This window comes from Epinephelus lanceolatus, chromosome 21, assembly GCF_041903045.1.
Source record: "Epinephelus lanceolatus isolate andai-2023 chromosome 21, ASM4190304v1, whole genome shotgun sequence".
NCBI classification, from domain to species: domain Eukaryota; kingdom Metazoa; phylum Chordata; class Actinopteri; order Perciformes; family Serranidae; genus Epinephelus; species Epinephelus lanceolatus.
The window spans coordinates 5806010-5828960 of record NC_135754.1 but is presented as its reverse complement, the minus strand read 5'-3'; the positions used below and the strand labels follow the sequence as shown (position 1 = coordinate 5828960).

Below are 22951 nucleotides of genomic sequence, written 5' to 3'. Positions count from 1 at the left end.
AAGCTTTCTTTAGTGTAACTGATGTTTGTCAGTTTTGGGGAATTTCCTATATAGACTACTGGAACAAAACAAACTCATTTCTGGGACTTTAATAGGCCTGTTTTAGTAAAGAATGCTGCTGTGAGTTCTTACGAGAATACTCGGCCTTCTTCCCTGAAGGTGTTAAGACCCTCGTCACAGGACTTGGATCTCTCAGTGGTGATGGCCAACAGGTAAGAGGAGCGGCGACCTTTAATACTGCCTGAAGGGAGAGAAGACAAGTAAGACAGGGAAAGAGGAGGAGGAGACACAGAGGGTAAAACAATATGCAATGTATGGTAGTGACATGTGAAATGACAACAAGATAAGTGACTGAAGTGATTTGTTGTGAGAGTAACATTAGCCAGGCGGATGAATTAAGGGGTTAAACATGTACATACTGCATATTAAAGGAATACCATGACATTTGGATTTTTAGTTCAAATTTTTGGATACATCTTACCCTACAATACTAACAGCATGCACTGTCCCTTTGTTATCAGGCACATTTAAATAAAAATTAAGAGAATGTATTGCCAATGTATTAAGCATACTGTGAGGACAACACCTTTAACTCTGAAACTTTTTTATGATTGTAGCATTTTTCAAATCATTTTGATGCCATATAACAAGACAATCAACTATGAGCCAAGATGGGTTTTGGGGGCAAAACATGCAATCATAAATAAAATCTTAAAATTCTCTTCTGTTGCATGGCAAACACTAAAGCTACAAGACAAAGACTAAAGACTAGAATTTGCTGAAACTTAATAATACATTTACTTTAAAGGGGACCTATTGTGTTTTGCTTATTTTCTGTCATATGTTATGTTACAATGTCGCATGTTCATATTAAATGTGGCCAAAATTTCAAATAATGAGGTAATTGTATGTAAAAGTAATCCCTGTGAGCAAAAACCTTAGGCTTCAGATGGTGTTAATACTCTTTTTCTAAACTTTTTTCTACATTTTGAGACAAGCTGACATCAGCTCATAAAGGATTTCTTTATATGGTGATTTGCTCCAGGCATGTCACTGCCAGTGTTTACATTACGTAGCCTACACATGTAGATACATGTTAACGTCAAGGAGACATGTGATCTTGGTTGCCAATGTTGTTATTTCTGCCCAATTTTGACGCTGACCAATAAGAGCACACTGGGCTTTTTCAAGAGGGGGGCTTAAAGAGACAGGCGCTAAAACAGACAGAGGGTGAATACACGTGTTCCATCACAGACAGTATGAGGAATATAAAGTGTGTTTTGGTCACTAAAGCCTGCAAACATGTTCTGCTAAAAGCCCAACCAAAGTATGAACCCAAAATTGAGCATAAGAGGTCCCCTTTTAGTCATTTTCCTTTTGGACAACTGCGGTTACTGTGCTCCCAACTACAACAACAAAGCATTCTGAATTTTTTCCAGCTCTGATTTGCATTACTGATAGTGTTTACAACCATCTGCACTACCAAATTGATAAAAAAAAAACTTGTCTATATTAAGGAGAATGTAGAATCTCATTAAAAGAAAACATTCAGTGGTTTGAGTGAGTGGTAACAAATACTTCTGGCACGAGTGGCCCATATCTTATGTGTGTCACTGTGTTTTTTAGATACCAGTAGAAAGTGCCAAAGTCAGAGATTTTCATATTCTACACACAGTGGCTTTAAATACTTCCTTATAAAGAGATGAATTCTAGGGTTCAGATTTTGTTTCCCTAAAAAACGAGGGGAATTCTTCATTTGCAAATGTCACTGTACTCCTTTAAGATGAGTCTGAGGCTGAGGCTAGACAAATATATCAGTGTGCCAAAATAAAGGCATTACATAACTGCTTGTCATTTTGATTCAAAAACATTGGCCGTGATGTTTGGCAATGTCAGTTCCAGCATACTGGAGAACATACTGTATATTGGCCTAGCCTTGTGAAGCCTTCCAGTATTTAGAGTGGGTGAGAGAGACTCACTGCAGTCCTGAGAACGAAGTCGGACAAAGGGGGAGATGGAGGAGAGGGTGGGGGAGACACAGGTGGAAGTGAGGGTGGCCATAGTGGAGGCCTGGGAACTGGACACAACAGAGCGGGCTGGTACATAGCAGGCCTGTAGGTCAATACTAGGACTGGTGGGTTCATCTGCAAGTCATCATCACGGGTGAGCAACAAGGGATGAGAGATGATTAAACACACTGACAGGACAAGACAAGCTAAGAGTTTCCACAGGTGGTGTTTAGGTTGTTAGAACATCTCTGTGAGGCGAAGCAACTCTGGAGGCAGAATTAACCTTGATGGAGAACCAGTTTTTCACAGGGAACATAAGCTACCTGACAAACCTGAATGCAGGAACAGACTATGTCAAAGAATTTAATTTGAATTCTAAGGCAAATTGCTCTCTGTATATTACTCTTTGTGAAGTTTATGATGTACTTAACTGGAAAAAATAAATGAACATTTGAAGAACATTTTGCTGTGTAAACAATAGTGGTGTCAGTTAGATTTGTTAAGGTCAGAGCTTTGGAATATTAAATCATCCATCTTTGGTCACTGCATCTTAGCCTTTCCTGTCCTCAGGTGTGCATAAACTACAGGTTTAAAACTTCTTTTTAAAATACAAAAATGTGACATTATCGGTTCTTTCGTCAGAATCGGATGTTAGAAGCTCGTATTTATCGGATTTTTGTATTGTCTGAAAAAAATATAAAAAAGTATAGTATACCTAGTATCAACAAGTCTGTATATTTTCAGTTTGTCGGCCTCAACAATTTTCCTCTCATACTCTTTTCCTTTTACACCAAGCTTCAGTCTACAGTTATGTTCTCTGGCCTGCTGACTGAACGTTTAAGATTATTTCTGACCCCAGAGAAGCTCTGTTTCTCCAAAATGTTTCCACAACTTCAACTCCATCTACTGTTGCTTATTTACAGTATACAAACACTGGACATGTAACAACTCAAAAACATTCATCAGCATAGATTTAAACACACAAAAAACTAAATGTACTGAGGGCACAAGCATTATGTTGACATGTATATGACACACACTGACAGGTAGAAACACAAAATGTTGAAAAGGATAGAAACACAGACAGAACTTAAGTCTCACATACATCAAGTGAAATATATTTAAGAGCTCTGTAGCAACAGACAACATAATAACAGTTCCAAATATACAAAAATGTGCCTGTTAATGAATTTCATAAATTTCAGCAATTCATAACACTGGGATGGTGTAATGTTATCTCATCTTCTTAAAGACCTTTTTGAATTTTACACCACTTTTAATATTATAACCAGTTGATGTAAACTTGCATTATATTGCACTGCATTATCAGGACATTTTTGAGGTCAATTTCTTTACAGTGTTGACAAGATGTGTCATCTTCTGATAGCCAGAGCTGTTGCTACAGAGAAAAGGTCACTAACCTATGAAGGGAATAGAGGACAGGGAGTTGTATGCATGCTGTGCCAGGCTACCATTAGCCCTGCGGTTGGGGCCGGGCCCCCCAGCAACAGGAGAGGGGGTCCCTCGTGTGGGTTCCAAACCAGGGGGCTCTGGTGACTCCGCGGGTGTGGTGTAGTGGGGATGTCGAACAGCCTGAACAGGGGTTCGGCGGCCAGAGGGTGGCTTCTGCCTAAGGACCACCTCTTGATGCAGGGTGATGGGGGAGATGACCTCCCTGTCCTCACCCAGTCGGGCTCTTTCCTCCTCTGATGCAGACAGGGCGGGGGTAGACTGTGGCCTGGGTACCATCCCCCCCTCACTGTCTGCAGGGCTGCCGCTGCTGCCGGGGCTCCAGTTGAGGTGAGGGCCGCTGTAGCTGGGCTCTCTGAAGGAGTGGGCCTGCTGGAGGAGGTGGCCAGCTTTGCGAGAGAAAGAAGGGCTGTAGCTTTTGTAGCCCACAAGCTCTTCATCTTTTACTCGCCTTGTTTGGGGTTCAGCTACCTGCTGACCTGACTGCCTGCCACTAGGAGGCACTGTGGAGGAGGCTGTGATGGGGGGTATCACTGTGGTTTTGTGCTGATGCCCTGTTGAAACTTTCTGCTCTCTGAATTTTGCCATTTGGGAGGCTTGTGCAGAGTGTTCATAGCGTGGCGACACCAGTGCAGAGGCTTGTGCCAGTGTTTCCACAGAACGCCCATAGTTATGCTCGTACTCTGCGTATGCTGCCAGGAGGCTCTCTGAACATGACCTGCTTCCTGGTCCTGACACACCACCCCAGCCCCCTAGCCAATAGGAATCATGGGAAGCAGCAGCTGCCTGGTGGTGGCACACGAGGGTTTCTCTTCTGCGTTGCTCAGCAGAGGTTGTGGAAGCAGGTGTGGGTCCGGGGCCGAGGGCCAATCCCAGCCCCAGCTCTGCTAAACAATCCTGAGATATACTGCGGTGGCGGGGGGACATGTGCTCTGCAGCTTCAGCTTGGCTGTAGTACCAGTCCGACAGAGCCTGGTGGCAGAGAGCATCGGCGTGAGTGCGGGCAGAGGCCGGCAGGCTGCTCTTCCGTGGTGGAGGCAGCGTTGCAGAGGCGATGGCAGCATTGTGGTTAGCAAAGTGAAAGTCCAGCACACTGATGGCTGAAGAGGAGCGGCCTCTGTGCCGCCCTGACGGGGCAAAGTGACCACTGGAATCCTCAGGACCTCCGGGCCAGCCGGAGGTGGGGGTAGAAGCAGCAGGGGGGCGGTTGTCCAGTGGAGAGGCGGCAGGGCCAGGTCGGCACTGCCAGTTGTCCAGGGGACTGTGGAGGTTGTGGCTGGGCTGTGGGGCAGTGGAGCTGGGCTTGGGAGAAGGGTAACAGAGAGGCGGCGGCGCAGGGAGGTTCTGGGCCTCGCCTGAATATGGCTCATTGCCTTTCAGGTAGGCATCCTGGGAGTACGCCTGAGGACAAGACGGGTTAAGACACAGTGTAAACCATGAGAGAAGAGAGAAAAGAACAAAGATGAAGGGAACAGCTAGAGGGCAGAGTGAGGCAGATGCAACATACATCATGCAGCAATATTTTTTTCTTCTGTTCTGTAAAACCTAGATCCTTATCATGCAACCAACACTAAAACTATTTTTCCTTTATGGAAATTTGTGGCACTTTATTACTGTATGGAAGCCAATTTCAGCCAGTGTGGTGAAAAAAAGATCCTGTGTTTATACTGAGGACCTGTGTCAAAATAATAAACTTCTCATTATTTTGAGATACCGAGTCTTATTAAAGTATTAGAAGTATTTACAAGAATTGAGTCTTGTTTAAGTATACTTAAGTATTTTAAGACACTAAATTGTTATTTGTGATAATAAGTCAATTGAAATAAAGTTTCTCATTGATTTAAGCAAGGAAAGTTTTTCATTGTTTTAAATACTTAGTCCTTCTTTCAGGATACTGTGTCACTATTTTCAGATACCAAGTCATTATTTTAAATAAAGTTTCTCGTTATTTTAACATACTTAGTCAGTATTTGAAGATACTAAGTAAATAATTTATGATACTAAGTCATATATTGAGATACTTAGTCAATATTTTAAAATACTTAGTCATGATTTTAAGACACTAAATAATTTATGATAATTTAATTAAAAAAAAAAGTTAAATAAAAAATTCTACTAAATAATACTAGGGATCTTTGTTTTATAACATCGGCAGACAGGGGCTTCCACTGTAATGTTGCTGTATTTCTTGTCTATCTAAATAGACAATGCCATTAATTTATTTTATTCTATGCTTTGCCTTCCATTTTACTGTATTTCTAAATGTAATTATGACAATAATAATAATAATCATTAAAATCCATGTTTTTAATTGTTTGTCCTTCTTTCATGCAATCTTTGATACCCATCTGTTCAAACTCATTTTGTCGTATGTCGACTGATAACGGTACAATTCTATCTGCTCATGCACAATAACAAATTTCCGTGGCAATACACAATCCCTGCTATTATGCAAACAGCCTAGCTATCTGCTGAGACTTAACACACTGACGAGGTGAAAAGAAGGAAAGAAGAGAAAATAGAAGAAAGATAATACTCACACTTACCAACTGCAACACATCCTCATCTTTGGGCATAATGGAGAGCTCCAGAATGTTTTCACTATAAAAAAAAAGAAAATATATTAACAAAATAAATAACAGGTCACGGGGAACATATAATAAGGTTTATCAACACCCACCTGTTTTGGATGAGTGCGATCACCTGAGAGTAGGTTTTCCCCAGGATGCTCTCCCCATTCACCTTCACCAGCCTGTCCCCTGGAGTACACACACACACACACACACACACACACACACACACACACACATGCATAGAAGAGGGGGGAATTATGTATGTGTTGCAGGAAAGGCTTTGGCTTTAGAAGCAGGGGGACACAATTGAACCAGAGGCTCTTCAGTGATGCTTTCCACAGAACAATAACATTAAATGCTGTGTTCACTTCTGTATTTTAACGCACTAAATCTTCTTACTTCTATAACAGTACTTTTTCAATAAAAAGCACAAAAGAATGATCAGCGATGTGAAAGAACGTCTTTTTTTATTGCAAAGTCAAGTTTAAACTTGACTATATTACCCGTAACAGTTCAAAGTACACTTAGATATATTAATATGAATGAATACAAAACACTTAAACAGGGGCACCGGGTTTCGGTACCCAACGCTAGTACACAGAGTAGGATACAAGCTCAACACACCACAGTTTTAGTTGCTTTAGACTGTCTGATTGATCAGAAAAAATCCTGTGGCTGGTTGCACCAGTCTGCTCGAAAGCTTTCACACCAGCATAAAAGAAACACACTAAATGGGTAAACATACCAGAGTTTGTTTTAACCAAACCAAACAGTTTAGGTGTAGGAACACCCTTAGTCTGCACACAGTATGCAAGATATTCCTTAAAAAATGTTCTATAGACAACAGAGTAATCCCTCTCAATCACTCATAATCACTCATGATCCACTAGCGGTGTGTGGCCATGTCTGTTTCTAGAAAGAATCTGCCCTCTGCCAGAATTTTCTTATTTTCTGCTTATTTTGCGTGTTTGGGGCACAAATTTGTTTTTATTAGGATGGCAACAGCATACACGCCATGCCCTGTCTTACTTTGCCTCTGATTGACTTACCCTGATATTCTTACACTACCTCTAACCATTCTCACACCTCAAGCAGGTGCCACACCGTAAACAGCACACTTCCAAGAAGAAGCTACGGAGGCGAACTGCAGAGCGGACATAGCATAGAATACCTTTTAAGAGTAACTTTGGCAGTGTTTTGCTGCCCTTTCTGATTGAAACTTTCAAGCCTGTTTTACCTCTAACCACAGCCAGCATCACCCATCTGTGGCTGGATGTGAGCAGAAGTGTGCTCTGTTACACCTGTAACCACAACAGTGATGTCATAAGGTCCCAAAGTGTATATCCCTGCAATTACACCACTGGATTTTCAAGGGTTTTAAATTAGTCTTTAAGCCATTAAAGGGCAGCCTGTATGAAGCGGGGAGAAAAAACCCAGAGCAAAAAACTCTTGCTGCTGCTTGTTAAGTTTATTGCTGTTAGCACTCAGTAATGATTGAAGGTGAAGTGATGTCTGATTTGAATTTCGGCAGCTGGACAGAGAACACTAAATAGATATTTAAACAAGTGTGAGGACCCAGGTTCTGCTGTGTATCTATTGCATGTCTTTCATAGGTTTCCTGAATATGTGTGTGTGTGTTTTCTACCTGTACACAGTCCAGCTTGTTGCGCGGGGCCATTTTCTTTGACACTCTTCACAAAGATGGTGTCCATTGGCTCCAAACGAGACCGCTGACAACCTGCTTAAAAAACACATACATACAGATTATGTGCACACACATACATTCCCTGTACTGAAAATATCAACCAAACCCACAAAGCTGAATCACCTCCACCTACATATGGAAACATAAAGTTTCCCCCACACATCCCAAACATTCCTACATTATAACGTACAACAATAGATACACTAGATCCTAATGAGTCCCAAAGGCATGTAAAGACAATTATAGAAATATACTGACTCATCAGAGCTGACTGCCTGATCATTTTAAAAGAGTGCGTGGCTGGTTGCAGAAACACTCACCTTTTCCAGTTGCATTTCCGTTCTCCTCATCCTGTGGGAGAAACACAGAACAGGTGTAAAGGGGAAGAGGACCACAGGGAGGCGCTGTTCAGCTCATATTCAACCCAACCCGCCACTCCTAGCCCAGCTCTGACAGCTGACTGTCGCACGGATTTACTATTTGACAGAATGTCTGACTGTCTCACTGACTGACATATGGACTCTCTGTCAGTTTGGCTGTCTGTCTATCTGTCTGTCTGTCTGTCTGTCTGTCTGACTGGCAGGCCTGTTGGCTGGGTCTATCTGGAGGCTTTGATGCTTCGCTGAGTTAGCTCATTCCTGACCTGGACACACAAAAGGCTCTACACAGAGACTGAGGTATGCTGCTACACAACACCAACCTCTCTCTGGGCCAGAAGGATGTTGCTATACTGTCTACAGTACTACAGTACCCATTACCATACTTTCTACAGTACTACAGTTAGTGTATGTAGCGGTGGAGTCTGGATCACATCAGAAAAATGGTCAGACTGGCTTACAATGTTAAATGCACCTTGACAGTGCACGCAAGTACACAATTAAGCCTGTCAGCTTTATGACATCAGCACAGTTTTTTTTTTTTTTTTACCATATGTAGTATACAGACTGATCAAACATGCAAATATTGCCATTACTGGCACAACATTAGTCCAAAATTGCACTTGTTCAGTTTCCTGAGAGTTAGATAAGGGAAAAGGATAAGAATTGATATTGATTTTCTGTGAGTTAAGTATGGAGCTAGAGCTGAAAAAATAGCATAATGCAAAAATGAAACTAACATAAATGTTAAATTAGCAATTTGTGTTTTTGGATGAGGATGCATGCTAAAACTAGTTCATGATGACCTGGTTCTGCATAAACACCGTTTATTTTTACAGCATCTCCATCTATAGCACAGCTTGCCACGGTTTAAGGTCAGATTTACCAAATAAAAAATAAGTAGCAAACTAGTCAGTAACATGCATTTAATTAAGCCTCGGAGCAGGAGCCAAGTTAAGATCTGCTGGTTACAACCTTGACATAATAAATATGAAAACTAACAGTTTAATCATTTTGCAAACAAGAGAGTCTCTATCAGACACTTACTTATAACTGAGGAAAGAAGATTATTAATTAGGTACAAATAAGATTATCATCAAGCTTATTACATAGTAAGCTTAGTTTACTGCAAGTAATAAAATAATTGTCTTAAAATGTGACACAGCCCTTTAAGTTGACTACATAGGTTTAACCCTTGAGTGAGAAGTGTTAGTTGAGTGGATAACATGAGACTAGTCTACAGCGTTAGCTGCTCCGGTATCCTTTAAAAGACCTTGTGTTGTCATGCTCTGTCAGTGTTGTCAACATGCTATATGATGACAACAATGTAAATTCACATCTGTATTGCATAAATATGTATTATGGTTATTTAAAAAAATATATGTTCACATGCTTTGACATATTTGTTACTATCTACTATCATAAGATAGGCCTACTGTGATTTAATATGACTCAATATCTGAGTTTGTGTCAGTTTAGGGGGACTGTCAAGAGGGAAATTTTGTGTTAAAGAATAAAACATAAATGTGCACACAGAAACTGGATTTTGTTGATAATTAGCACTAAACATAAAGTGCAAATAAGGCTGATGGAAATGTCATTTGGTCACAAATTAAATAAAATTTTTGACCTAATGATTGTGCTAAATAAATCTGTTCTAATCCATCTAAAAGATGTGGAAATATTTCACTAGATAAAGTAAAAGTTTGACCTGCTGATTGTGCCAGATAAAATCGTCCACACGTCACCAACGTCATTGGGAATCATCCTCTATGGACATTTACAAAGGTAAGGGGACGTGAGTTCAGGGCAAGAGATTGCAGAGCCAGGTCCAGTACTGTATTAAAGTACATGGTACTACATTGTAGCTAGTAAAATTGTATGTGGTTTTTGCTCTTTACACCTATTACAACTGCTGTTTGGTCAATTAAAGACAGGAGCTTATGCCATTTTCAGTGAGTTTGGTATTTGCCCCTATGTTGGGCAACATAATTAGGCTAATTTAACAAGCCTTCTGTTTGACCAAGTCAAAAGTAACATATGTCTATTTAGCTAATTGTCTATTTTTTCATGTATATTAGGGATGCACTGACTGTGACATTCTGGGCTGATACCAATACAGATATTTTTTTGTTGTTGTTTCTTTTGTTGTTATCCCCCCTTTTGTTCCAGGCAAAGAAAGAAATCTTCATTATAAAAAAAATAACTGAACTGTCTTTAAGTCATTCAGCCCTTCATTACACTGCCTTTGAATGAGCACAAATTCAGTCATACACATTCATGAAACTACCTTTATAATAACCTTCTTTCACATGAAAAACATGTTTTTTATTAACTTCTTGAAAAGCCTTTTACTCTATATGATATAACATAATGCTCTCTCTAATATCTTTTCTTATATTGTTGTGAAGACACAACAGATTTCTCCTTAAAGCAGCTGTATTTATTCAAGATTCTTGCCCAAACCCATATTTCACAAGATTACATTTGAACACACCATGACAACGTTATAATTTACCTTCGTTCAAAACTCATTTCTACTGAATAGAGATGAGTTTTTACCTTCGTTCAAAACTCATCTCTATTCAGTAGAAATGAGTTTTGAACGAAGGTAAAAACTCATTTCTACTCATCTCTATTCAGTAGAAATGAGTTTTTACCTTCGTTCAAAACTCATTTCTACTGAATAGAGCTTGAATGCATCATAATGTAGCTCAATGCAACCTCCATCAGTTAGTTTCGTCTGACTTCTTACAGTGGTTAAGTAGTTCTCCTCTTGCAGATGTCAACACCAATTCATTGTTCACCATGTAGTATTATTAGAGAGAGTTACTGATCGGCTCTTTTGATCAGCCTTTAAACTATTGACAAGGCATATCTGCCAATAACACTCAGTGGCCAGTCAATCGGAGCACCCATATCTGGGGGTGTTCTATTTATAATCCTCTCTCATCCCCGACTGTGACTGCTTAAAGTGGAGGTAGTGAATTTATTACGTACGAGGAGATTTTATAGTAGTGGTGCGAGCGGAAACACTGGCTGGTGTGTGCTAAATCAAAACAGCTCAACCCAACCCAGGCTAATTAACAGTCCCAGCTTGACACATCATAATATAAGTCAGGTAAAGTTTTCATTATGGTACCTCAAGGCATGCAGGCAGACAAAAACTCATCGGATCTCTGTGAATCTCACAAATGACCTATGTTGTATTAACCTATGTTCCACCCTGTACATTGATCCATGTTACTATCATGCCTAAAAACAATAGGATTAAGTTAAGTCCCTTCACAGCTACAGTTATACTGTAGCTATAAAAGCTAGTGCAGAATTTGTGATTCCCACTATTTGACTGACTGTTCACATCTATTTTTAAAAGTAACCCATGTCAAATATCAGATTGAAATGATCTGCATTGTGAAAGAGAATTTTTACTAAGCCTTTATCAGCCTTATACTGTTAGATGGAATGGAGATGCAAACACCATTTATGTTTTTGCACTTGTTCTCTTCTCTATGGCTGCTTGAGCAGCTGCCTTGGATGGAGATTTTTTTCTAAAGCAGCCAGTTGCCCTAAACATCAGAATGTATCAAATGATTAAAATTATTCAAATTCAATTAAAATCTACACAGTTGTATCCAGAGAACACCAGAGAGCAGTGTGCTGACCTTGAGGCTGTGGAGGGAGGACTCTGGTGGGTAGACGATGAAGTGGCGAAGAGTAAAGCCGAATCCCTGTGAGTTCTTCTGGACAAAAATGGTCCGTGGGCCCTGCCATGACACGCCCTCCACCTCACCCGATGACAGTGGCCGGCGCCTGTTCTCATTGGACGACACCATGCCATCTCTCCGTCCTTTAGCCTATTGAGAAGAGAAGATAAAGAAAAAATTTAGATCAATAACGTTTGGCTTTCCTTTCTTTTTGTTAAAAAATGACCACTGACAAAACTTTACCATGTGAATCTTAAAGTACATGTAAAGCGAGTGTGTACTCATCCATAGTTGAATGCATTTAAGGGAAGAGTGAGTGGGTGGATGTGGGCGTATATGGTCCATTCACTGAGGACTCTGCCCAGATCTGGCCGGGGCACAACTACACTAATGCCAGGAATTTCTCAGAGACTTCCTTTCTCTAAAGAGGAAGCTCTATTTTCAACAACAACCACACCTATAATCACATTTATTACCTCCAGCCAACAATGGAAGAGTTAAAAATATATATTGACTATAAATAAGAGCCATGGAACAACAGGAAATTATTAGGGCTCATAAACATAGATCTGGAAATACAGAGCACCTGACCAATGGACAAAGGGAGCACACACCTTTACATAGAGAGTGATTTAAAACATCCACTGATATTTCTATGGGCTACAGGAGGGGGGAATGGAGCTAGTGTTTCAGATACAGAATCACACAGTGGATTCTCCAACACTGAGCACAATTATTCCACATGATGTTTAACCTTGATAAAGGGATATACTGTAGCTCAAGCATTAGGCACTGAACTCGGTACTTTATAGTACCAGCTGAATTACATTGCTTATTTAGTACCAATTCATGCAGCTTGTTTGAGTCACAGTGAGTCCAAAGCAATGGCAAGTCAAAAGCAAACCCAACTTTGGTTACACTTTATAAAACATAAACACAAAAGATACCTAAACAGATAGCCGCATATGTGTGCAGCATCTGTCAGCAACTGGACAAGACTTCTGTTTCAGAAATGTCCTGGTGTCTGTTTGTAGTCCAAGTAGAAGTGACCAATCACGCTTGAGTGGCAGGTAAACAGTTAGTGTTATTGGCCGAAATGCAATCTCAGAACCCATCAGCTATTGTCTGAAGAGGAGTTAGCTTTATATTAGCCTTTTAAAAATGTATCTGCATTCATGTGGAAATATCTGTTTTTAAGAGATGAGCCAAAATGTATGTGAAAGAGGAAGTCTTGACTCGGATTTTCACTGGCTGCAGCTACGAGACTCTGTCGTCATCAGATAATGGCCGATGAGTTCCAAGATTGAACCCTCCATGGACACAACACTTCAAGAGAGGCAACAACAACTTCATCAACATCTTCAGCTAATTAGCTAGTTGGATGAGTTGTTGTTGCAAATAACGTCTTTTTTCTTTGTCTTGGTTGACATTAGCTGGCATTTTTACTCGAGTAAATTACTGATAAAAGCTGTTGGGTACTGGTACCTAATTCCAGATACTAGTATCAGTTCAAATGTGAACAGTACCCAACACTATTAAGCACCTGGAAACTATAGTTATCTACATAACAACTTTGATCTTGATCATTAGAGTAGGGAGATCAAACCAAAATAAGTTAAATTCAACAACACTAGAGGCAAACACCTTCATTATACCCCAAAAAACATGCAAACCCAACTCAGCAAAAAACAACAGGAAGCCCGTTTCTTGAGACAGGAAGTGGATGGCTGTGATTTGTGGAATCAAACTCTAAGAATGCTTCCAACAACAGCAGGGAAGAGACCCACACTTTCCACAGAGGGAAGCCAATCAGTTTAAAATTCATATTCCCATTATACGGTCAAACCAGTAACAATAATTTATTAACTCTTTAAAATCAGTGAGTAGCAATGTTAGTCGGTGGTGTTGGCTTGATTTCTAACCACACCCTGTCTTAATTTGAGTGAATGGACACAATCTGTTGGTTGACTGAAAGACAAATATAAACCTGCATAACATGCTGAAAACATTCAGTGATCTAATTAAAATAGTTCTAAGGTTTACACTTCAAACTTACTTTCTCAAACTTTTGAAAGGACCCACTCTGAAAGCATTACATAACCTACTGTATATTATTTAAACAGAATAAAATAACCTCAGAGGTTTCCTGCCCACTGACATTTCTGTATGTGTGTGTGTGTGTGTGTGTGTGTGTGTGTGTGTTGGAGAGTCGTGTTGTGTGAAGCCCCAGAGCATGAAGTTATCATATCTGTGTGTGTGTGTGTATGTGTGTGTGATAGTTGGGTACATTGTTGTGTTAGATTCCTCATCATCCGACATATCTGCAGGTGACATTTCACACATGAGTGAATGCAAACATAGAGGTGAGATGTTGTACATATTTACCTCCCTCTCCCCGTCTCTCTCACTCACACACACTCACCTTACTCGCCCACCCAGTCACAGTGTGAAATGCCGACATGCCAGAGTGTGTTTTATTGAACATCGTGACTTTTTTCTCCCTGTAAACAGCTCTCTTACACAACTAACACTGACATCCCTTTAATTCAATATGCTGTTGCTTGGTTCATTACATTTCTCTAGTTCTAACTTTTCTCATTAAAAAAACAAACAAAAAAACACATGAGAATATAAGAGCATAAGTAGTGTGTGGTGTACATTCAGTGCAAGTGGGGCAAAGACGGCAACATGGCCAATGCATAACAAATCATAAATGCAAGACAGTGACTACGATTGAATCTCAATGCAATAGCATTCACTCAGTAAGGTTAGAGGTTAAGGGTGAGCTGGGTTCAGATAAAAGAGAAAGGTAAAGGTAAAGTAAATAATGAATAAAAGAGAAAAATTAAGAAAGGCAAAGTGAGTGTCTGGACTAATAAAGCTGGATCAGAAGAACACATTTTAGAAATGTCTGCATACTTTTGAACACTTAAGACTCAATCATAAATAAAAGTATTTTCCTTTTTCATCAAAAAAAGGAAGCTGTGGTTTTTGTACAGTGAATTACAATAAGAGCAATAGTTATTATCGTTTGTTTAATTTCCATTAAATCTTGTATCATCACTATATGATCACATTTTGTTATACCATAAAACTTCAATTAATAGCAGGCTATTTGCTTGAATCACTGAAATCAACTGACCTATATTTGGGACAGGCCTTTAATTCCTTTCACACAAAACTGTTGCTCAGCAAAGATCGGGAAATACAATCAAATTATTTATTTAAACCAGTATGAATATTACTATTGTTTAAAAATAAGGCTTCAGATAATATATCAGTTATGAATCATCACCAATAATTAAAAAGTTAAAAAAAAAAAAAAAAGCTAAATGACTTGAAAAATAAAAAACACGCTTTCCTGCCTTTAGTCTGGCACTCCTTTGAATCGGTGACCTTTATCACTGCATTTTAAAGTGCCATCCATTTAGAGAGGATGAAATTTTAATGTTTTGTGTTGTAAATGATGTGCCTTTTATATTATTTTATGTTGGCTTTGTTGACAGACAGCCTGCTAGCTGCGTTAACATGCAGAAACATGGTGCCCACTGCCCACCCTGCATTCTCCACCAGTTAGCTAGCCTTGGCCGCTTTGCACTGTGCACAACTCGGCTCAGGTGAGAGCTAGCTAACAGTGCCACATACTCGCGATTATCGCTGTCCTGGTGTCTGGAAAACATTGCAGAAACATGGTGCCCACCCTCTGGTCTCCCCCCAGGCTGCCATGGGAACAATGGGTTGGGCACAATGTTTCCAAAGCAATGCTGTTGGGTCAGGTGTGTTGGTGTTACTTGCAGTAATGGCCAAATGAGCAGCACCACTAGCTAGCTCCCATTAGAACATTGTGGTGCACAGTGCAGTTAACTGAAGAGTAGCAAAATTAGCTTCTTGACAACCCTACTTTCAGTACAAAAGTAGATGAGACCTTGGCCTCATTATGACCTCTTGTTAAAATAAGGGTTGAATAAATGTAATTCAAGTTTAGATTTTTCAATTTGTAATGTAAGATGAACAGTGTTTACATACAACTATGAACACCACACACTAAAAGCAGTTGCAGCACATGATTTGGCTCATACTAGACTCAGGGCATACTGGCATGTGACTGGAGGAGCAAACATTCGCTACCTTCCTGTCTGTGTTTCAGGAGCAAAGGCAACACCTTCTTCAAGGAGATTTTCCAGCTGAGCATTGAACATTAACAACAGCCAGTTTCCCTTGACTTGGTTAATAGAATTTGATAGTGAGAAAATATTTTATTATGACATAATAAGACAAGATAAACTGTAATAATGTAGTCCTATTTATAAAAGGAACCTAAAAACAAATATAACTAATATTTTTGAATGTATTTCTCCCTCTTACCCTAGATAACAGTCTTTACGTGATCCTGAACACTCTGCCTGATTGTGCAGCTCTTTCAGGACGAGGGCTTGTTGTGCTGACTCAAATATAGCTCATCATTAACATGGGCCACTCACTCAATTTACTCTGTGGTTTGTCTACTGCACTAGTCATTTCATACTGCTCACTTGGATTTAGCATTTGAATTGCAGCCCCTTTATTGTTGGCCACTGAAATGATTTAGTTCATTTGACATTCAGACCAGTGCAGAATGAGCTGAACTGAAAGACAATACAAGAAGACACACATCCACCCTACATACACAGATCAGATAATACAAACTGACAGATACTAACATACACACTTACACACACTCACAGTGAATACTAGACATGGGATTACTCACTCTACAGCATGCAAACATACAAGGAGTGTGTGTTGGAAACTGTATGATCCTTGATGCATACTTGAACAGATGATGTAAAAGCACGACCACACACCCACATACGCAAACACACAAAAGATTTTATATAAAGCTCTGTGCGTAGTGAGGACATCAGCGTCATCTCCCTTCCCCTCTGCTAGTCAACAGGCCCCCTCAGTGCTATATTACATAACACCTAAAGGAGGCGCAGAGATATGGCATAACACACACCCTCGAATGAATCAAACCCCACGTGCTGAATCTTCCTCCAAACTGTGGATGATGACAGCCTGGTAATAGCTAATCTGTTCGACTCCACTGTGCAGCTCCTATCCTGACACAGGTTAAAGTCACCCTTGAGGTTGATAACAATGACATCAACTTTGGCTCCTTGTGAAAAAACCAGGACACCCACATAGTGGCAAAGGACAGGGGTGGTCAGTGATGGTGTCTTTTCTCTTGCAGTGATCAGAGCAGACAGGAAAAGGTTAAAGCAAGATGGTAGAAAAAGCATCCTGCGGGAAATATACCTGTCCACAGTCATCAGATCAGAAAAGAGATGAGGACCCTTCAGACTGATGACAGCATCAGCTGTTTTAGAGCTGCAGTCAAACTATTACGTACAAGGATGGACCACAGACAAATTCAAAAGCTAGTCCAGTATACTGGTGATGCACCCAGTAGGAATGTTATCATACATCAGTCTGGATCGATATACAGATTAAATGAACAACAATTCAATATCATCAGTGTGAAGTGGAAACATCAATACTTATCCCCATCTTTAAGTTACGCCTTTATTCTGAAATTCCCAGGCACTTCTGTGTCATCATTTCTGTCCAAGCCAGGCTTCCAAGAATGCTGCTCAGCCTTGCAGCCAATTTTTTGTATGTGCTCACGGTATGAAGCGAAAAAATCCTTTGCGGCCCAAAAAGCATTTTCCACATAGGCTACCATTATTAAAGCAACATCTGTAAAACTGTTGACGGTACACCTCAAACTGCAAAAAAGGGTCAAGTATGACTCTTTCTGTTATGAATTTTTGATCCAATGGAGGTTTTATATTTGTATAACTTTCCTCAAGCCGAGAAAAAAAAATCTGATCTTAAAATCTAGGGCATCATCACAATGTAAAGTTTATGAGTCAAGCAGTAACTTGCAAGTGGGGTCAGTGCATACCATGGATGTACACTCGGAAGCTAGAAAATTTATTGGGCATATGTGCCAGGCAAGCAACTCCACTGGAATAAATAGGCACCATCTTGGCATCTGGTACCTAGCTATTATTCAAAATCTATGATCCAAGTGCACCCCCTTCCTAAACATTCAAACAAGATGATGATATACTGATATTGTCTAATGTCTTTCATAGGCAACTGAATTTAATTGAATCAAATCCAAATCATAATGTGGCAGACTTTGTGATGATGGTGAATATAGTGGAGCCAGATATTTTCTCCGCAGTTGGTGGAGACCAAAAACAGAGCAAAAAGGAAAGTGAAGATGGACATAAATTATTCAAGTCGCCAGAAACATGACTAAACATGACTAAAGATTTGTAAATAGGCGAATTTACCTTTGGGATAAATAAAGTTATTTCTATTCTATTCTATTCTATTCTGTTCTATTCTATTCTAACTGTGTGTTAATGCACTAGCCAGGCCATCTATCAACACCTATGGTATGAAACGATGTATGATATCTACTGAAGTTTTGCCCCACAAATTGCATCCTCATGTTACGCCCTTCACATGAAGTTATGTAGCTAATGTAAAGTTATGTAGGTCAGCTTTAGGAAAAGAAACATGGTAAAATAATTCAAGGTTTACTTGGTTTCACACAGGACACAAACACGGGTCTTTTGAGGGAAAGTCCTGTGACCCATCTACCACCTGCCTTCAATGTGGACTTTCACTCTTAATACTATGTCCCTCTTCACTCTTTTTGTGGCCTTCTGCTCAACAAAAGTGGACAAAGTAGCTGATTAACACAGCTTTAATAAGTTTGGTAATGAAAAAGTACATGTAAAAGATATACAATACACAATGTTCGCCATAAAGTCCTTGTAGTAAGTCCTGTAGTAAGTCCTCCAAGTAAGTTCTACTTTTTTTGTTGCAAAAACGACCTACTAGCTGAAGGCGACCTTATACTGCTAATTACCGAAGTGAACTACCTACATGCTTCTACTATTAAGAAAAAATACCCTCATTAATCTTTCCCTGCATTGAAGACCATGAGAGTCATGTGAGTCTTGTAACCAAACCAGTCAGCAATGAGTCGCAGCCAAATATAATAGTCAATGTTACAATTATCAAAGTAAGGAACAAAATTGGGCTCTTTTATCCAATGTGTTTTGACATGGTGAAGGATTACTGATGCAGTACCTGGGAAATCTCATAAACTACCCTCTTACCCATGACAAGCGATGACGCTGTATGACCCTCCGTGAGCCCCGTCTTCTTGGTGATGCGATGGGAGTTGGGCGGGGTGAGGTGCGAGGTGAAACCCCCCTTAACACTGCCAGCCAGATACAGCGAGGTTCGGCATCGCTACAGTCCACCCCGACAGAACACTGAAATCGCCACTCGTGGCCCAACGGAGCTGGTGCGACACTTGACACCCTCAGCATAGCACCTCCACATTCACACGCACATCTACTGTCTGTGCAGCAAACACACACACTAACACACGCCAGGGGTTGCAAGGCTTCAGACCCCACAACTGAGATACCCGGTCACCTCTGCACAATGTCTGCTTGATGCATTATGGCCAGAGGTGACAGTCGTGGGTAAATCAATGGAAAACACACTTCTACACATTAAATCAGCCACTCAGATGTCACAATCAGCACCGACGATGCAAAGCACTAAGTCTTGAATGTGTAAATTTGTAATCCTTGACTTGGATTTAGCTTGAGCTTCATTATTCATGTATATCTTTCTTTGGGCAACTCTTCAGACCATGTTCCATGGGTCTCAAACATTGGTGGTCAAGCCATGATGATCCTGGATTAGACTTCATTTGTCAGATTATATCCAGTTTTGTACAATGTTGTCTCAAGCTAGTCCTCATTTTTTACCAATCTGGTTTCGACTTGGTCCTTGTCTTTGAAATTTAAGTTGAATTTCTGTCATCAAAACAGCCGTACAACTCTCAACCTCTTCTTGCCTTCTTGCAACTTTCATTTAGTCCAGTTCACAATTCAGGATGAGGAATTATTAGGCTTTAATAGCATCCTGGCTTTTTCAGTGAGAAACAGCATTAGAAACAGCACTGGTCCCAGAGTTACTACAGACGAAGCATTAACTGAGAGCACTCTCAAATGTCAACTAGTCCTCTTCAGAGCTTTTAGAGTAGTATCATCCCAATGTCAGAAAAACCACACTCATTTCACTGAAGTAGTGGTTAGTTGCTGCTGTGCCATTTGGCTCTAATTTAGCACTCCTCTGGATTTTAGAGGCGAATCCATCCCAGACCAGTTGAATCTGTTGCTGGACCAGTTAAGCTGAGAAGGCAGTTTGTTGTCAGACCAGATTTTATAATTGGATACAATCCCAAGCTGCTGCTAAGAGATCCAGTGTGTCCCCCTTCATGCTCTATAATACAGCATTGGCTGTGTCTGACTATCTTTATTGCTGTCTAAGTATAGTCCTCCCTGCTCTAAACCCGACATGCCTCTCCCTTTCTCTCTCTTTCATTCTCTCTCTCTCTCCCTTGGGTATATTTGCTGACATCCCGCACGCTCTCTCTCTCTCTCTCTCTGTCTCTCTCTCTCTCACACATAGTCACATTCCTCTCATCCTTTTGCTACACAGTCCAGCCCATTGGTAGAGCAGTGAGCAATGTTTCTCTCACTCTCTATGTCTCTGCATGTGCTGGGTCTCCCTGTCTCCTCCTTTTAGTCTCACAACCTGCTGGCTGATGATGCTGTTGGTATACAGCGTACACTATAAACTGTGTTTTCAAGCGTTCATTCAATCAGTTAGTAGATCAGCAGAACATTAATCAACAATAAATGATAAAGAAGAAATATTTTTCTCTGTTTAATATCAAAGTGACATGTTTGGTTGGGCACAAGGAGAAATCAGACGATGTCTTCTTGGTCTCTGGGTGGCCAGTGTGCAATCATGTATAATGCCTTAAGTTGATAATGTAGCCCGAGGCTGTTCTTTTTAACAATGGTGCAGTACTGTGGAGCTGCCTTCCATTACACATGAGGTTTACAAAAATAAGAGGTTAGGTCAGTGCTTATTTATGGAGTGGCCCTAGGGGTTATTACAAAAATTTCACTTGAGCTATTCATCTGTTTTTGTTGTATTTAGTCTATTGATGTGGCTATTATTATTTTGCACAATTTTGGTTTCTATTTTAAGGTTCAAGAGCTTTGCAACATATCAATATTATATGGGTATCGTCATATGAGACTAGATATCATCTTATATTTGTAATATCATAATATGGTAATGATTTTCTTTTCCTGGTTTGAAAGGCTACATTAAAATGGTTTAATTTTCTAAACCCACCAGACTGTTCTAGCTGTTCTATTATTTGTCTTTACCCACTTTGTCATTACATTAACATTACTGATGCTTATTTATCAAAAATCTCATTGTGTTAATATTTTGTGAAAGCACCAATGGTCAACCCTACAGTAGTGTCGCAATACTGATACAGAAGTATTTGGTCATAATACTTTGATATTTGGTTTTCTCCATATCGCCCAGCTCTGTAAGGTTCTATACTTAAATTATGTTAAATGCTTTATATTGTCTCTTATCTCCATTTCTGTTTGTGATTTTCATGGACAGGATCAAGGCACAGCCAGAGAGAGGAAGGGGTCTGGTTTGGGGACATCAGAATTGCATCTCTGCTTTTTGCAGATGATGTAGTTCTGTTGGCTTCATCACACCATGACCTCCAGCATGCACAAGGGCAGTTTGCAGCTGAGTGTCAAGCAGTCAGGATGAGAGTCAGCAAATCCAAGTCTGAGGCCATGGTTCTCTGCTGGAAAATGGTGGATTGCCCCCTCTGGGTTAGGGGTGAGTTTGTGTACAAAAATCTCTAAACGTTTAGAGTGGGTAATTTTTTTTTTTGTGTAAACGGGTTTCACCGCTGGGTGGTGCTATTGCATTATACCAGTAAAGCCCCAGTTATCCGAATACCAATCTGGAAATCCATCGGTAAAAAAAAAAAACAAAACATTTTTTTTTCTTCCTTTACCTCTGGAGGCACAGCCCGGAGTTTTTCGACTAACGGAAGTGCAGGGGCCTCGGCGATCGCTCACGCCCTTCACTTCCGGCGGTGCCCCCAGGGAATCCCCCTGATGCCCCCCCCCCCCCCCCCAATATTGGTTAATCAAGCAAAATCCGTACATGTAATGATAACAAGACTATCATAGTTTGAAGACATGCACCAAGTAGGAACAAAGCAGGCTGAACTAGTGTATTTTCATAAACAGATGGTAAACAAGCAAATAAACAAAGAAAGGACCAAGAAAGGAGCAGTGAAAAGCTGAATACTCTCTATGGAAGATGAGACAATTGTGTTTGTCTCTTTTTATGTGATTTTTTTTTCTAGTAACCTGTGTGATGCGAGAAGCAGCTGGTCCCTGGATATTTTTACATGATCTAATTTGGCACCCATTCAAAAAGGTTTGGACTCTCCTGACTTAATGCATCTATTGGTACCAACCATGTCATGCTAGCTTATCAGGAAGGGGGCTAAATAAGTTAGACTAAATTTTGGCGAAGGAAAAACTGGCATAGATGCTAGCCATTTTCAAAGGACTCGAACCTCAAGATATCTGAATGAAAATGGGTTCTACTGGTAGCCACCAGTCTCCCCTTTACAGACTTCCCATGTTATGCTAGTCCCATGCAGTTTTTGGCAAAAACCATGCAGCTTTTTTGCATGCAGTACAAATATGTTATGTATGCCTGTTTTGAAAATGGTATAATTAAATGTTCCTGACAGGATAAAAAAACCCCCATCAAATTAAAGCAGGACAACCGGCCTATTTGGAGAACCATGAATCCCCTCACACATGCAGACACATATCACATTAAACAGGAATGTTGTGGAGATCAAAATGTTTAGTATATGTACATCAGATAATTAGTAAAATTAACAGTAAAATAAGAAACCAAAGTATATCAGTTTGCGATTTTAGTCTCATATTGTTATTGTTTTTGACCAGCATAATCGAATTCCTGAAATTCTGTCAGGGATTTTGTTTTGGTGTGTCACCCCAAGATTTTCAGTAGCACCATCTGCCCACCCCTAAGAAAAATTTATGGAGGCACCACTGCATGAGGTGTCACAGATACAGAATAAAATGATCAC

At 40.2% G+C, this 22951-nt stretch overlaps 1 protein-coding gene across 10 annotated transcripts in view; it reads right to left on the bottom strand.

Annotated features, from left to right (window-relative positions):
* LOC117247121 (rho GTPase-activating protein 23-like) overlaps positions 1 to 22951 on the bottom strand; it is a 92214-nt gene that overhangs the window by 12031 nt on the left and 57232 nt on the right. For 2 of the 10 annotated variants that reach the window (XM_033611373.2, XM_033611372.2), the window contains exons 2-9: positions 11800 to 11991; positions 8078 to 8108; positions 7698 to 7793; positions 6160 to 6238; positions 6020 to 6080; positions 3431 to 4880; positions 1980 to 2144; positions 133 to 241 (exon numbers count right to left, since the gene is read on the bottom strand). In XM_033611373.2, the coding sequence (XP_033467264.2) occupies positions 133 to 241; positions 1980 to 2144; positions 3431 to 4880; positions 6020 to 6080; positions 6160 to 6238; positions 7698 to 7793; positions 8078 to 8108; positions 11800 to 11991 (2183 nt within the window). Of the gene's footprint in view, positions 1 to 132; positions 242 to 1979; positions 2145 to 3430; positions 4881 to 6019; positions 6081 to 6159; positions 6239 to 7697; positions 7794 to 8077; positions 8109 to 11799; positions 11992 to 12084; positions 12224 to 19022; positions 19294 to 22951 lie in introns of those variants that run through there. The other 8 variants (XM_078163180.1, XM_078163175.1, XM_078163176.1 and 5 more) reach the window with 8 other exon arrangements.